This window comes from Salvelinus alpinus, chromosome 24 (genome assembly GCF_045679555.1).
Source record: "Salvelinus alpinus chromosome 24, SLU_Salpinus.1, whole genome shotgun sequence".
NCBI lineage: Eukaryota > Metazoa > Chordata > Actinopteri > Salmoniformes > Salmonidae > Salvelinus > Salvelinus alpinus.
The window spans coordinates 33793447-33811367 of record NC_092109.1 but is presented as its reverse complement, the minus strand read 5'-3'; the positions used below and the strand labels follow the sequence as shown (position 1 = coordinate 33811367).

General features: G+C 39.2%; 1 protein-coding gene across 1 annotated transcript in view; it reads left to right on the top strand.

Moving 5' to 3' along the window:
* LOC139552687 (uncharacterized) overlaps positions 1-13251 on the top strand; it is a 59925-nt gene extending 46674 nt beyond the window's left edge. Inside the window, exons 4-7 of the mRNA XM_071364670.1 lie at positions 650-721; positions 3040-3137; positions 8732-8768; positions 12876-13251. Of these exons, the coding sequence (XP_071220771.1) occupies positions 650-721; positions 3040-3137; positions 8732-8768; positions 12876-12911 (243 nt within the window). The 3' untranslated portion in view covers positions 12912-13251. The remainder of the gene's footprint in view (positions 1-649; positions 722-3039; positions 3138-8731; positions 8769-12875) is intronic.
* The last annotated feature ends 4670 nt before the right edge of the window (positions 13252-17921 follow it).

The window sequence follows — 17921 nt, the reverse complement described above, 5'->3', positions numbered from 1 at the left end:
GCATCTAGTAAAGATGAGGTCAAGCGTATTGCCTGCCTTGTGAGTAGGGGGGGAAGGTGAGAGGGTGAGGTCAAAAGAGGAGAGGAGTGGAAAGAAGGAGGCAGAGAGGAATGAGTCAAAGGTAGACGTGGGGAGGTTAAAGTCACCCAGAACTGTGAGAGGTGAGCCATCCTCAGGAAAGGAACTTATCAGGGCGTCAAGCTCATTGATGAACTCTCCAAGGGAACCTGGAGGGCGATAAATGATAAGGATGTTAAGCTTGAAAGGGCTGGTAACTGTGACAGCATGGAATTCAAAGGAGACGATAGACAGATGGGTCAGGGGAGAAAGAGAGAATGTCCACTTGGGAGAGATGAGGATCCCAGTGCCACCGCCCCGCTGACCAGAAGCTCTCGGGGTGTGCGAGAACACGTGGGCAGACGAGGCGAGAGCAGTAGGAGTAGCAGTGTTGTCAGTGGTAATCCATGTTTCCGTCAGTGCCAAGAAGTCGAGGGACGCATAGGCTGAGATGAACTCTGCCTTGTTGGCCGCAGATCGGCAGTTCCAGAGGCTGCCGGAGACCTGGATATACCAAATGATCGCTCATGTGAAATAGTCCATATTCATACATTTCTTTCCTCAGCATTGACCGTGTTGTGTTGTTTTACAGAGCAGGCATCGTGACCACCCAAGGGCTGATCCTGGAGTCAATGTGGGACCCTCTGAGGAAACACAGCCTCCTGTAAGAAACACATTGTTATTGTAATTATTATGTTTATTTACCATCACCTATTAATGTAATAACTTATTATCTACAAAGATCATTTGTAGATATTTCAGTTGGGAGCTAGCTGAGTCACCTCACTTGACTGATGCAGATAGTTTTCTAGGGTCCATCTTATTAAGGGTGGTGTGTAAAATAGATGCATTTTAAGTAGAAAATTGTGACAACTAATGCATCAAAATGCTTTTGGTTTATTAATCGCGGACCCTCGGCACTCTAAAATATGCTGGGTTAAAAATGACTACATTTGTTTTCAACACATGTTGGGTTATTTTCACCCAGCAGTTGGGTCACAACCCATTGCCAGAGCCAGGTTTTTGTTGTTGATGCTGGGTTATTGAGCTACAATCAGAGAAGGGCAGTATTTCTGTTACATGTATTTGAAATACGTATTTTAATTCTTCTGAGTATTTTGCATTACACTGGGCTGAACTAACACTCCAATGTATTTTGCATTACACTGGGCTGAACTAACACTCCAATGTATTTAGCATTACACTGGGCTGAACTAACACTCCAATGTATTTAGCATTACACTGGGCTGAACTAAGACTCCAATGTATTTTGCATTACACTGGGCTGAACTACACTCCAATGTATTTAGCATTACACTGGGCTGAACTAACACTCCAATGTATTTTGCATTACACTGGGCTGAACTACACTCCAATGTATTTAGCATTACACTGGGCTGAACTAACACTCCAATGTATTTAGCATTACACTGGGCTGAACTAACACTCCAATGTATTTAGCATTACACTGGGCTGAACTACACTCCAATGTATTTAGCATTACACTGGGCTGAACTACACTCCAATGTATTTTGTAACAAGATACTTTCAAAAGTTGTCATTTGTATATTCAAAATATAAAATACTTTTCTATACCATTTCTTTATAGCAGTTCACAATTTTGTTACCCTCTTTCACCCTACATTGGTATCAAAAGTCTGATGACCATATGGTGTGATGAGAGCTTCTGCTAAATGAACTAACTGTATATGTAAAAATGAACAATTGCAAAGCATGCTGGGTGTTATTCTAATGAGCTCCGGCCCAAAACAAGGCAAATTAAAATATGCAGTGTGCTTTGCAGTTGTTAATTTTCACATACATTTACATTTTTGTGAACTTTTTAACTCAGCATTTTTTAGAGTGTGGTTGCTTCTGTAATGGTGGTGTATGATGAACTGACATTTCCCAGAAACATACTGCCTAAAGTAAGAAGCAAATGTTTTAATTGTATTTTAGTTTGTTCAAACATATTTTTTGTCCATTTCCTTGGTCCAAGATTGCACATCTATGCAGTACTGTTGTCAAGGTAAAATAATGCACAGCATGAATAGAAAACGTACTTACGCATTGTGGCTACAAAGGCCTTCATCAGGGTGACGATTGTGTTTTTTAAATTCTTGCAATGCATACGCCGTAAATGATAAACGCTTTAAAAATGTCCACTATATGAGAGTGCCTTGATTACTTCAGGATTTTTTTGGCCACATTGTTTACAATCCAGCATCAACTACTGTTTATTCCATAGTATGTTAACCTATGAAAGACTACCTTATGGTATACACCTATAACCAAAGAAACTGTCCTCTCCTGTGTCTTTAACATAATGTGGCAGGTAGCCTCAAGGTTAGAGCGTTGGCCAGTAACTGAAAGGCCTCTGGTTTGAATCTCTGAAATGACAAGGTGAATAAATCTGTGGCAGTGCCCTTGAGCAAGATCCTTAACTCCAATTGCTTCAGGGGCGTTGGACAATGGTGGCCCCACTCCTGCAGATGTCTAAGGGGGAGTTGTGATATGCAAGAAACACAATTCCATTACACACAACTGTGTAACAGGACAAATATAAGCCCTCCCAAATTAATATTTTCTTGGTGTGTTGACAACAATCTGGGTGTGCCTGGAGTGATGGTCTACAACAAGTGGGCCTGTCCCATACATATACAGCCTACTGTAAGAAACACATTGTTTCATTATATTTTCCATCCATTCCCCTGGTCTAAGATTTAAAAAATAAAGGCATTATCACACATTCATATCTTTCCCACTTATAGCTTTACTAGGTGGTTCATTCGTATCCCCATTAGCTTTTGCCGAACAGCAGCTTTTGTGTGTCATTTCACAGTCCCTTTTGTGCAATGAGATGTTGTTTTCTATGTTTTTTAAAGGTAATTTGCTTTAGTAATTGGAGATGGAAGGGAGTTCCGTGTGATCATGGGCTCTGTATAATACTGTGCGTCCCTGTGACTTCTTGACTGTTTGCAGGTTCAGTGTGTCAACAACCCGCTGGGTAATGTTGGAGTGGTGGTCTACGTCCTGTGCACATGTCCCATGAACCAGACACCTCTTCATGGAGAGAGGAGGTATGACCATGTTAACACCTCTCTGGTTTAGGAGGGAGCTGGGAGAAACCTCTCACTCAGCTGTAGGAATCTACCTATCACTGAAAAAACACATGAATTTTAAGCGATAACATGAAAACGTGATCTTGTGGGATCTCATTTGATCACTTGATTTTATGGGGTTACGTGTAAAATAATCCCCCTGACAATCCCCCCCACCTCCGACAGCACCCCAACCCAAAACATCTTCCCGCGGCCATGATGAGCACGTGACAACAGGTCTCTGAGTATTAAAGAGATATGGCTCGAGACTTATTGGCAAGAATACATTCCTGCCTTTTGCTAAAAACTGCCCAGAATCAAGTAAACAATTGCCACCAACGTTACGTTAACATAAAACTAGCAGTGCTCAAGGAAACTTGACACAGAGTATACATGAAAGCTTGGGGATTTGAACTTGCAACCTCTTGATTGAGCGCATCAATGGTTCTGCAGTGCCAGCAGGTTCGTACTCATTGCTCGGAACATGTATTAAGACACTCCAAAAATCAGGGTGTGGTTAGGGTACAGTGTTGTTCCCTGGGGTACAAAAAAGTCAAAGGTACACGTCACAGGTACACATATTTATTTGTATTTATTTTTATGTAACCTTTATTTAACTAGTCAAGTCAGTTAAGAACAAATTCATATGAGCTCACATGGTACAGTTCGGTACCTTGTAGGTATAATGGGACATTTTTCTAGCCAATATTTAGAAAATAAGGTATGTTCATCACAGCACTTTGATAGGTGATGGCAATGTACTGGTGGGGCTCATTAGCATAGTTGGGGGAGAGGTCAAATACATGTGTATTTGTGCCAACAGTCAGTGGAAGTGTTGTAGCAGTTTACGTGTTTGATGGTTATGCCAATGCAAATTGAGCATCTCCTTTGACACTGTCTGTTCTGCAAATGTATGTGTTACTGATGAGTGGCAATGCAAAGAGGTCATTGTACATTTTCCAGTAATTTAATGGCAACTTGTTGCTGTGAATTTGTCATTTCTTAACTGGAAATCATTTGTCAGTAAGTTATTGTACAATTCACAATAACTTACTGGCAAAACGTTTGCCATTAAACGTCTTAGGGCTCAAATCCCGTTAACGGGATTGATTTGACAACAGCCAGTGAAAGTGCAGGGTGCCAAATTCAAACAACAGAAATCTCATAATTAAAATTCCTCAAACATACAAGTATTATACACCATTGTAAAGATAAACTTGTTGTCAATCCAACCAAAGTGTCCGATTTCAAAAAGGCTTTACGACGAAAGCATACCATGCGATTATGTTAGGTCAGCGCCAAGTCACAGAAAAACACAGCCATTTTTCCAGCCAAAGAGAGGAGTCACAAAAAGCAGAAATAGAGATAAAATTAATCACTAACCTTTGATGATCTTCATCAGATACACTTCTCCTTAATGCAACCGCTGTGTCTGATTTCAAAAAAGCTTTATGGCAAAAGCACACCATGCAATAATCTGAGTACAGCACGCAGGCCCCACAACAAGCCTTACAGATACCCGCCATGTTGTGGAGTCAACAAAAGTCAGAAATAGCATTATAAATATTCACTTACCTTTGATGATCTTCATCGGAATGCACTCCCAGGAATCCCAGTTCCACAATACATTTTTGTTTTGTTCGATAAAGTTCATCTTTATGTCCAAATACCTCCTTTTTGTTAGCGCGTTTAGTTCACCAATCGAAATTCACAAGGCGCGGGCAAGTCCAGACGAAAAGTCAAAACAGTTCCATTACAGTTCGTAGAAACATGTCAAACGATGTATAGAATCAATCTTTAGGATGTTTTTATCATAAATCTTCAATAATGTTTCAACCGGACAATTCCTTTGTCTTTAGAAATGAAAAGGAACAGAACTCGCTCTCACGGCCGCGCGCCTGACTTAGCTCATGGCATTCTGCCAGACCCCTTAGTCAAACAGCTCTTTTCGCTCCCCCTTCACAGTTGAAGCCTGAAACAAGGTTCTAAAGACTGTTGACATCTAGTGAAAGCCTTAGGAAGTGCAATCGGACCAAATTTACACTGTATCTTGGAGAGGCAAAGACTTGAAAACCTACAAACCTTAGATTTCCCACTTCCTAGTTGGATTTTTTGAGTTCTGAGCCATATGCCTTTTTTTGAGTTCTGAGCCATATTTTTTGAGCCATATGAGTTCTGTTATACTGACAGACATCATTCAAACACTTTTAGAAACTTCAGAGTGTTTTCCATCCAAATCTACTAATAATATGCATATCTTAGCTTCTGGGCCTGAGTAGCAGGCAGTTTACTCTGGGTACGCTTTCATCCGAACGTGAAAATAGCGCCCCCAAGGCCAAAGAGGTTTTAACCTACAGGCGTCTTGCTGACTCTAGCAATACATGCAGGTAACCTACTGTGCCTTCCCTGAGTCTTCTGTTGATAGCATGCAACATTACTTGCTAATTAGCAGCATACCGTAGCAGTTGCAGCCTATCAGAATATTGAAGGTGTGGCTTTCAGCTACTTGTAGCTCTTTTTGGTCTCCCAAGAGAGGGGATGCCATCCCAGTGAATGTGCTCAATTGTATTCTGTTCATAAACAATAAGGTTGTAGAGTATCAGTTCTCCAGCCTTGTTAAAGGCTGACTGTAATAAGTGCATGTTATACCAAAGAGCCGTTCACTATTTCATTTATAGCTGGTCACTGTCGTTGTAATAGTCACTTCCCTGACAAACCAAGGAAAAACACTGTACTGTAACCGTACTCTTATTTTTGAGAGTGTGTGGATATGTGTTCTTGGTATCAAATAAGTATCTGGTGGCACTTCTGAGACATTAATGCACTCCAGACCAAAAGGTTGCAAGTTCAAATCTAGAGAGCATTTGTGATCACTTAATGTCAAGTGTACTGAGCACTGCTACTTTTTTGTTGGTGTTTTCAGATAATCACATAATTATTGACCTGATTCTAGGCAACTTTTAGAAATGTATTCTTGACAATAAATTTGTGTCCAATCTCTGTCATGGCCACAGACCAGGTGGTGTAGCAGGAAATTCAGATCGCTGGCATCCCCCTTACGGAAAAACCACATGATTTTACATGTGGAAAATCACATGATTTGGTTTCAGAACACATCATGTGACATTTCAGATGTGAAAACGGGTTTTTGGAACACATCACGTGACATTTCACATGTGAAAACATTTGATTGCATGAAATTCATGTGGTTTTTCCCTAAGGGTGAGGACAATGTTAGGATGTTTAAGAATTTCTCAAAACATTGGTTCTACCAGTCGTCAGGACGTCATGGGATGGTCCTTAATGGTCTCAGTCCATCCCAAACCATTATAAATAAAGTAATGAAATGGTTGTTTTAAAGTTAGAGGCTCACTGTTCAGCTAAAGTATGACCCCACGTGGGATTTGAACTCACAATCTCAAGTGCACTGTACTTTCTTCTGCACCACAAAGTCTATAGCATTCTTATACACATTCATTACATATAATACATCTCTGCACTTCGCAAAAGAGTGGCATTTATATATTTTTAAATGTACCTAGGTAAGTCAGTTAAGAACAAATTCTTATTTACAATGACGGCCTACACCGGCCACACCCAGTCGACATTGGGCCAATTGTGCGCCGTCCTATGGGACTCCCAATCATGACTGCTTGTGATTAAGCCTGGAATTGAACTAGGGTGTCTGTAGTGATGCCTCTAGCACTGAGATGCAGTCCCTTAGACCGCTGCGCCACTCGGGAGCCGTCTGTGCTGCTATTTTAGTTATCAATTAATCTGACTATTCTCTCATCATTGATTTCATTGACTTGTTTCAGCAATTTGAAGATTTTCTGAATAGTTGTCTAATTATGGTGGGTCATAATATTCTGTATAGCTGTCTAATGATGGTGGGGCATAATATTCTGTATAGTTGTCTAGTGATGGTGGGGCAAAATATTCTGTATAGTTGTCTAATGATGGTGGGGCATAATATTCTGTATAGTTGTCTAATGATGGTGGGGCATAATATTCTGTATAGTTGTGTAATGATGGTGGGGCATAATATTCTGTATAGTTGTCTAGTGATGGTGGGGCATAATATTCTGTATAGTTGTCTAGTGATGGTGGGGCAAAATATTCTGTATAGTTGTCTAGTGATGGTGGGGCAAAATATTCTGTATAGTTGTCTAGTGATGGTGCGGCATAATATTCTGTATAGTTGTCTAATGATGGTGGGGCATAATATTCTGTATAGTTGTCTAGTGATGGTGGGGCAAAATATTCTGTATAGTTGTCTAATGATGGTGGGGCATAATATTCTGTATAGTTGTCTAGTGATGGTGCGGCATAATATTCTGTATAGTTGTCTTATGATGGTGGGGCATAATATTCTGTATTGTTGTCTAATGATGGTGGGTTATAATATTCTGTATAGCTGTCTAATGATGGTGGGGCATAATATTCTGTATAGTTGTCTAGTGATGGTGGGGCAAAATATTCTGTATAGTTGTCTAGTGATGGTGGGGCATAATATTCTGTATAGTTGTATAATGATGTTAGGGCATAATAGTCTGTATAGTTGTGTAATGATGGTGGGGCATAATATTCTGTATAGTTGTCTAGTGATGGTGGGGCATAATATTCTGTATAGTTGTCTAGTGATGGTGGGGCAAAATATTCTGTATAGTTGTCTAATGATGGTGGGGCATAATATTCTGTATAGTTGTCTAGTGATGGTGGGGCATATTATTCTGTATAGTTGTCTAGTGATGGTGCGGCATAATATTCTGTATAGTTGTCTTATGATGGTGGGGCATAATATTCTGTATTGTTGTCTAATGATGGTGGGTTATAATATTCTGTATAGCTGTCTAATGATGGTGGGTTATAATATTCTGTATAGCTGTCTAATGATGGTGGGGCATACTATTCTGTATAGTTGTATAATGATGTTAGGGCATAATATTCTGTATAGTTGTGTAATGATGGTGGGGCATAATATTCTGTATAGCTGTCTAATGACGGTGGGGCATAATATTCTGTATAGTTGTCTAATGTTGGTGGGGCATAATATTCTGTATAGTTGTCTAATGATGGTGGGGCATAATATTCTGTATAGTTGTCTAATGATGATGGGTCATAATATTCTGTATAGTTGTCTAATGATGGTGGGTTATAATATTCTGTATAGTTGTCTAGTGATGGTGGGGCATAATATTCTGTATAGTTGTCTAATGATGGTGGGGCATAATATTCTGTATAGTTGTCTAATGATGGTGGGGAATAATATTCTGTTTCAATGTTATGCCTCAATCACTTTGAAAAAATATTATATTTATCTTGAATTTATTTTGAACAAATCTGAGATTCACTTTGAAGTCCAAAGTGTAGGAATACAGGTGAAATCTGTTGTTGACAAAGTCATAGTGGTGTAGCGGTGTAGTGGCAAGGATGAAATTCTGTGAACCAATAGGTTGTGAGTTCAAACCTAGGTTGTATAATAATTACTATGAAATCATGTGTTTTTTCTATAAGGACTGTTTAATTGTCTATTGAATTATGTTGATTGTTTCCCATTTGTGTTTTTCTAGTCAGAATAATGATGAAGATCCAGAGGAACCCATGGAGGTAAAATGACACACCTTTATTTGATCACTTTATACAATGCCTGTTTTACATATTTGGGGGGTTTTAAAGGGCAATTCCACCAAAGTAATGCATGTCTATTGACTGTTCAGTGATGAGCAAAATGGGACACTGAAGCAAAGATCATACACCAAGACATAACCTCTGTGGTTAATGGTAATAGTCAGAGATTAGCATGTCTTGGGGGTATGATCTTTGACCCTCTGTAACATTCTCACTCATCATAATTCACAATTCATTCAGGATTATCTCTAATCTTTAAAAAAAAAAAAAATACGTTTTTAATAACAACAAATCAATACAGGAAGTACATGTGGGAACACAAGTATATATACATAATATACAAAGGACAATTGGGCTAGGGGGTACAATATCACATTACACAAGGACCTAAGGGACATACATACACTTAGAATTCTAACAGATTTTTTGTTAGTAAGAAAATGTGGTGTTTTGTTTGTAAGATATTATTTCGGAACCAATATTCTAAAAACAAAGGAACCAACTAGCTGCAACATGAAGTTAAGGCCACCAAAAGTAGAGAATACATGACGAGGAATAAAATTACACATAGAAGTGGGTCTTCTTAGGAATTGTTTTATCCAACTGATCTTAAAAGTATTATTTAAGGTAGTAAAGTCCAGAAAATTCAGCCCACCATTCTCATAAGTGTTCATTACAACAGTTTTCCTAATGTAATGGGTACGGTTTCTCCACAGAAAGTTGAAAAGCATCTGGGCTATCTCCTTGATTATTTTATTTTCAAGATATAAAGATAGAGCGCCATATGTTAGTCTAGAGATACCTCCAGCCTTGGTTATTAGGACTCTTCCTTTTAAAAAGAAGTCCCTCTGTAGCCATTGATTTAGCAGGTTCGTACTCATTGCTCGGGAACATGTATTTAAGACACTCCAAAAATAAGGGTGTGGTTAGGGTACAGTGTTGTTCCCTGGGGTACAAAAAAGTCAAAGGTACACTTCACAGGTACACGTATTTATTTGTATTTATTTTTTATGTAACCTTTATTTAACTAGTCAAGTCAGTTAAGAACAAATTCATATGAGCTCACATGGTACAGTTCGGTACCTTGTAGGTATAATGGGACATTTTTCTAGCCAATATTTAGAAAATAAGGTATGTTCATCACAGCACTTTGATAGGGGATGGCAATGTACTGGTGGGGCTCATTAGCATAGTTGGGGGAGAGGTCAAATATATGTGTATTTGTGCCAACAGTCAGTGGAAGTGTTGTAGCAGTTTACGTGTTTGATGGTTATGCCAATGCAAATTGAGCATCTCCTTTGACACTGTCTGTTCTGCAAATGTATGTGCTACTGATGAGTGGCAATGCAAAGAGGTCATTGTACATTTTCCAGTAATTTAATGGCAACTTGTTGCTGTGAATTTGTCATTTCTTAACTGGAAATCCTTTGTCAGTAAGTTATTGTACAATTCACAATAACCTACTGGCAAAACGTTTGCCATTAAACGTCTTAGGGCTCAAATCCCGTTAACGGGATTGATTTGACAACAGCCAGTGAAAGTGCAGGGCGCCAAATTCAAACAACAGAAATCTCATAATTAAAATTCCTCAAACATACAAGTATTATACACCATTGTAAAGATAAACTTGTTGTTAATCCAACCAAAGTGTCCGATTTCAAAAAGGCTTTACGACGAAAGCATACCATGCGATTATGTTAGGTCAGCGCCAAGTCACAGAAAAACACAGCCATTTTTCCAGCCAAAGAAAGGAGTCACAAAAAGCAGAAATAGAGATAAAATGAATCACTAACCTTTGATGATCTTCATCAGATGACACTCATAGGACTTCATGTTACACAATACATGTATGTTTTGTTCGATAAAGTTCATATTTATATCCAAAAATCTCCGTTTGTTATGTTCAGTAATGTTTTGCCTCAAACATCCATTGATTTTGCAGGGAGCCACATCAATTTACAGAAATACTCATCATAAACGTTGAGTGTTGTACGGTTACAGTACAGTGTTTTTCCTTGGTTTGTCAGGGAAGTGACTATTACAACGACAGTGACCAGCTATAACTGAAATAGTGAACGGCTCTTTGGTATAACATGCACTTATTACAGTCAGCCTTTAACAAGGCTGGAGAACTGCCACTCTACAACCTTATTGTTTATGAACAGAATACAATTGAGCACATTCACTGGGATGGCATCCCCTCTCTTGGGAGACCAAAATGAGCTACAAGTAGCTGAAAGCCACACCTTCAATATTCTGATAGGCTGCCACTGCTACGGTATGCTGCTAATTAGCAAGTAATGTTGCATGCTGTCAACAGAAGACTCAGGGAAGGCACAGTAGTTTACCTGCATGTATTGCTTGAGTCAGCAAGACGCCTGTAGGTTAAAACCTCTTTGGGCTTGGGGGCACTATTTTCACGTTCGGATGAAAAGCGTGCCCAGAGTAAACTGCCTGCTACTCAGGCCCAGAAGCTAAGATATGCATATTATTCGTAGATTTGGATAGAAATCACTCTGAAGTTTCTACAGCTGTTTGAATGATGTCTGTGAGTATAACAGAATTCATATGGCAGGCAGAAACCTGAGAAAAAATCCAACCAGGAAGTGGGAAATCTAAGGTTTGTAGGTTTTCAAGTCTTTGCCTATCCAAGATACAGTGTAAATTTGGTCCGATTGCACTTCCTAAGGCTTTCACTAGATGTCAACAGTCTTTAGAACCTTGTTTCAGGCTTCTACTGTGAAGGGGGAGCGAAAAGAGCTGTTTGACTAAGGGGTCTGGCAGAATGCCATGAGCTAAATCATGTGCGCGGCCGTGAGAGCGAGCTCTGTTCCTTTTCATTTCTAAAGACAAAGGAATTGTCCGGTTGAAACATTATTGAAGATTTATGATAACAATATCCTAAAGATTGATTCTATACATCGTTTGACATGTTTCTACGAACTGTAATGGAACTGTTTTGACTTTTCGTCTGGACTTGCCCGCGCCTTGTGAATTTCGATTGGTGAACTAAACGCGCTAACAAAAAGGAGGTATTTGGACATAAAGATGAACTTTATCGAACAAACAAACATTTATTGTGGAACTGGGATTCCTGGGAGTGCATTTCGATTAAGATCATCAAAGGTAAGTGAATATTTAAAATGCTATTTCGGACGTTTGTTGACTCCACAACATGGCGGGTATCTGTATGGCTTGTTTTGGTGCCTGAGTGCTGTACCAAGATTATTGCATGGTGTGCTTTTGCCATAAAGCTTTTTTGAAATCAGACACAGCAGTTGCATTAAGGAGAAGTGTATCTATAATTCTATGTAAAACACTTGTTGTCTAGTGATGGTGGGGCATAATATTCTGTATAGTTGTCTAGCGATGGTGGGGCATAATATTCTGTATAGTTGTCTAATGATGGTGGGGCATAATATTCTGTATAGTTGTCTAATGATGGTGGGGCATAATATTCTGTATAGTTGTCTAATGATGGTGGGGCATAATATTCTGTATAGTTGTCTAATGATGGTGGGGCATAATATTCTGTATAGTTGTCTAGTGATGGTGGGGCATAATATTCTGTATAGTTGTCTAGCGATGGTGGGGCATAATATTCTGTATAGTTGTCTAATGATGGTGGGGCATAATATTCTGTATAGTTGTCTAATGATGGTGGGGCATAATATTCTGTATAGTTGTCTAATGATGGTGGGGCATAATATTCTGTATAGTTGTCTAATGATGGTGGGTTATAATATTCTGTTTAGTTGTCTAGTGATGGTGGGGCATAATATTCTGTATAGTTGTCTAATGATTGTGGGGCTATATTTATCTTGAATTTATTTTGAACGAATCTGAGATTCCCTTTGAAGTCCAAAGTGTAGGAAACAGGTAAACATTGTTATTGACACAGACATGGTGGTGTAAAGGTGTAGTGGCAAGATTGAAATGCTGTGAACCAATAGGTTGTGAGTTCAAACCCAGGTTGAGGACAGGTTGAATAATAATTACTGTGAAATCATGTTTTTTTTCTATAAGGACTGTTTAATTGTCTATTGAATTATGTTGATTGTTTCCCATTTGTGTTTTTCTATTCAGATTAACGATGAAGAGGAACCCATGGAGATCAACTGACACACACACACACACACTGTGTGCCTTATTTTATCATTTAATACAATGCCTGTTTTATATATTTGGGGGGTTTTAAAAGGCAATTCCACCAAAGTAATGCATGTCTATTGACTGTTCAGTGATGAGCAAAATGGAAAACTGAAGCAAAGATCATACACCAAGATATAACCTCTGTGGTTAATGGTAATAGTCAGAGATTAGCATGTCTTGGGGGTATGATCTTTGACCCTCTATAACATTCTCACTCATCATAATTCATAATTCATTCGGTATTATCCCTAATCATTGTAGCACCCACATTGTCACTGTTTTTGATGGTAAAATAAAAATTTCAGTCTGATATGAGTTTCAATAAACACACATCATTTGCACTATAGAGTTCTTTAAAAAAAATGTTTTACTGACCAATTCTTTAATAATTAAATATACTGCGCTAGCTAGTAAGTAGCAGGCACTGCAAGAAGCCCCTGGAGTGACACGGTGTCCGCTGTGATTGGTCGAGATATCACAACACGGTGGACTGCTCATGTCCCTTGACCCCACCCCTACAGCACCGGTTAGATGTAAATGTCATCACTCAGAAAAACGCCTGTCACTCAGTCTGCCGCATAGCATTAGTGCTCAGCATCCTTAGGCTATTGGGTTTCAGTCAGAGTTATTTAATTGTATATTTAGTGAATGAGCAAGATAAGGGTGTTGATATAAATCATGATATTAGGAAAAGTGTTCATTTCTAGCGACTGTATTTGATTTGAGTTTCGTTTCTTTGCTGACTAGCTGATTAGCTACTGGCTGGCTAGCTTGCTGAGATTGAAGAGATGAGAACGTTTTTCTGACTGAAGCGCATATCTTCTGACCGCGACACAGTGCCCCCCTTGCGGACTGAAGCTGAACTTTACTACAACATATTTAACCCTGTTTGAAATGTGTAGTGTTGAGGTGGTAGAACTGACGGTGTTGTGCGGAAAAGCTCCCCCCTGCCAGAATTCTCCCCTTTGCGTAAACGTCTACGCACTCAATTCTTTATTCCTGCGACTTGGCTCCTAGTTGAGATATCTGATCAAGTTAGGTTGCGTTTCATTTTTTTTTTAATGTCGGTTTGATCGCGGGGGAGGCACTAGTAATGTCTGCAGTTTTCGGTTTGGCTATTTGTTTTAAGTGTATTAGTCTCTATAAATCTCTGCCAAAATCCGTCATCTCTCCCATGTCTTATTCGACCAGTAGTTGTTCTGAAATGTTTATTGCTTGCCTACAATATAACACACATACATTAATTATTCATTTCGTTTGCCAATCCTGACGTGAAGTTTGTTCTATAGAAAGTATTTGACTCTGATATGTGCCACAGAAAGTATTTGACTAGCAACAAAATTAAGGAAATTAGAAGGGAGAGGGGGGAGGATTTCAGCAAGGCTATTTTCTTGCCTGCCGAAATTCTCAGCCCCCCCCTCCCATCTTGGGACTGCAAGAAAATGGCCGTGTCGAAATCCCCCCCCCCCCTTCTAATCCCCCCCCCCCCTTCTAATTTCCTTAATTTTGTGGTTAGAGTTTTTTTTGTTCTACTGTTCCATTATTGAGAGGTTAACCTGCTAGTAAGCATTTCATTGCACTGTGTACCATGTACACAGAGTATACAAAACATTAAGAACACCTGCTCTTTCCATGACATAGAAAGACCAGGTGAAAGCCATGATCCCTTGTTGATTGTTCACCTGTTAAATCGTTGATTGTTCACCTGTTAAATTGTTCACCCCTTGTTCACCTGTTAAATCCACTCCAATCTGTGTAGATGAAGGGGAGGAGACAGGTTAAAGAAGGATTTTTAAGCCTTGAGACAATTGAGACATGTATTGTGTGTGTGCTATTCAGAGGGTGAATGGGAAAGACAAAAAATGAAAGTGCCTTTGAACGAGGTATGGTAGTAGGTGCCAGGAGCACCGGTTTGTGTTAAGAACTGCAAAGCTACTGTTTTTTTCACGCTCAAAAGTTTCCTGTGTGTATCAAGAATGATCCACCACCCAAAGAAAATCCAGCCAACTTAACACAACCGTGGGAAACATTGGAGTCAACATGGGCCAGCATCCCTGTGGAATGCTTTAGACACCTTGTAGAGTCCATGCCCCAACGAATTGAGGCTGTTCTGAGGGCAAAAAAAGGATGCAACTCAATATTAAGAAGGTGTTCCTATTTTTTGGTATACTCCTCCATATTATCATGTGTATATGACAAAACAACTATGTTGAACTTAGAAGGAAAGGAGGAGGTTAGCCAGATAGGGAGGAGAAAAGATGGCCAGCTTTGTGGTGAGATTGTAGGTGAACACATTGAAAATACATAGGCACTTAAATGATGTGTCCTCAAATGTTATGTAATCTAAAAGTCTCATATTAGCTGGTAGAACTGATGAAATGGAATGAATCATAGATGTCTTATAACCTATTCCATTCTACAGGTAATTGGGTTTGGCTCATGTCTCTTTATATTCATATATTTACAGTACCAGTCAAAAGTTTGAACACACCTTCTCATTCAAGGGGTTTAATTTATTTATTTTTTTACTATTTTCTACATTGTATAATAATAGTGAAGACATCAAAACTATGAAATAACACATATGGAATCATGTGGTAACCAAAAAAGTGTTAAACAAATCAAAATATATTTTATTGCGATTCAATTAACAGGTGTGCCATGTTAAAAGTTAATTTGTGGAATTTATTTCCTTCTTAATGCGTTTGAGCCAATTAGTCATGTTGTGACAAGGTAGGGGTGGTATACAGAAGATACAGTAGCCCTATTTGGTGAAAGACCAAGTCCATATTATGGCAAGAACAGCTCAAATAAGCAAAGCGAAATGACAGTCCATCATTACTTTAAGACATGAAGGTCAGTCAATGTGGAAAATCTCAAGAACTTTGAACGTTTCTACAAGTGCATGAGGACCGCCACAGGAAAGAAAGACCTAGAGTTACCTCTGCTGCAGAGGATAAGTTCATTAGAGTTACCAACCTCAGAAATTACAGCCCAAATAAATGCTTCACAGAGTTCAAGTAACAGACACATCTCAACATCAACTGTTCAAAGGAGACTACATGAATCAGGCCTTCATGGTCAAATTGCTGTAAAGAAACTACTACTAAAGGACACCAATAATAAGAAGAGACTTGCTTGGGACAAGAAACACGAGCAATGGACATTAGACTGGTGTAAATCTGTCCTTTGGTCTGATAACACCAAATTTGAGATTTTTGGTTCCAACCACCGTGTTTTTGTGAGACGCAGAGTAGGTGAACGGATGATCTCCGCATGTGTGGTTCCCACCGTGACGCATGGAGGAGGTGGTGTGATGGTGTGGGGGTGCTTTGCTGGGGACACTGTCTGTGATTTATTTAGAATTCAAGGCACACTTAACCAGCATGGCTACCACAGCATTCTGCAGCAATACGCCATACCATTTGGTTTGCACTTAGTGGGACTATCATTTGTTTTTCAAAAGGAAAATGACCCAACACATTTCCAGGTTGTGTAAGGGCTATTTGACCAAGAAGGAGAGTGATGGAGTGCTGCATCGGATGACCTGACCTCCACAATCACCCAATATCAACACAATTGAGATGGTTTGCAATGATTTGGACCGCAGAGTGAAGGAAAAGCAGCCAAGAAGTGCTCAGCATATGTGGGAACTCCTTCAAGACTGTTGGAAAAGCATTCCAGGTGAAGCTGTTTGAGAGAATGCAGAGAGTGTGCAAAGCTGTCATCAAGGCAAAGGGTGGCTACTTTGAAGAATCTAAAATGTAACACTTTTTTGGTTACTACATGATTCCATATGTGTTATTTCATAGTTTTGATGTCTTCACTATTATTCTACAATAAAGAAAAAACCTTGAAAGAGTAGGTGTCCAAACTTTCGACTGGTACTGTATATTATACACTGGGTATACAAAACATTATGAACACCTGCTCTTTCAAATCAAATCAAATTTTATTGGTCACATACACATGGTTAGCAGATGTTATGTTTCTAGTTCCGACAGTGCAGCAGTATCTAACAGGTAATTTCTAACAATTCCACAACAAAACCTAATATCTAACAAATTCCACAACAAAACCTAATATCTAAAAACTTCCACAACAAAACCTAATACACACAATCTAGTAAAGGAATGGGATGAGAATATATAAGTATAAAATATATGGATGAGCAGTGACAGAGCAGCTAAGATGTAATATAGTCTCAATCTTAATGATGAGTTTGGAGGGTACTATGGTGTTGAATGCTGAGCTGTAGTCAACGAACAGCATTCTTACATAGGTATTCCTCTTGTCCAGATGGGATAGGGCAGTGTGCAGTGATGGCGATTGCATCGTCTGTGGACCTCTTTCCATGATGTAGACTGACCAGTTGAATCCAGGTGAAAGCTATGATCCCTTATTGATGTCACTTGTTAAATTATTTTCAATCAATGTAGATGAAGGTGAGGAGACAGGTTAAAGGAGGACAGGCTCATTGTAATGGCTGGAATGGTAGTAATGGAACGGTATCAAACATTATATATTTGGAAACCACGTTTGACTCCGTTCCATTTATTCCATTCCAGCCATTACAATGAGCCGGTCTTCCTATAGCTCCTCCTCTTCCTTCCCAGCGGTGCCTGTGTCCTCCAACGAGCTTTCAGCGACACATACTATAGTAGGGATCAGAACCTGAGATAGTGGTATTTTATTAGTTATCCGACCTGTTCCTCATGGAGGTTAATTTATTTTGGTATATTACATATCCCAGGAAGACTGTGACTGACATAGACAGGGAGACACTCCCTATGAGGGAGAACACATCACAAGATAACAGTATTTTGAATACCAACTTCCTCTGATATGGCAGATTGTTATGTAATGCACTGTTTCCCAATTCCAGTCCTTACGCACTCCCAACAGTACTCATTTTTATTGTAACCCTGGACAAATACAGCTGATTCAACTTGTCAACTAATCAACAAGCCCTAAATTAGT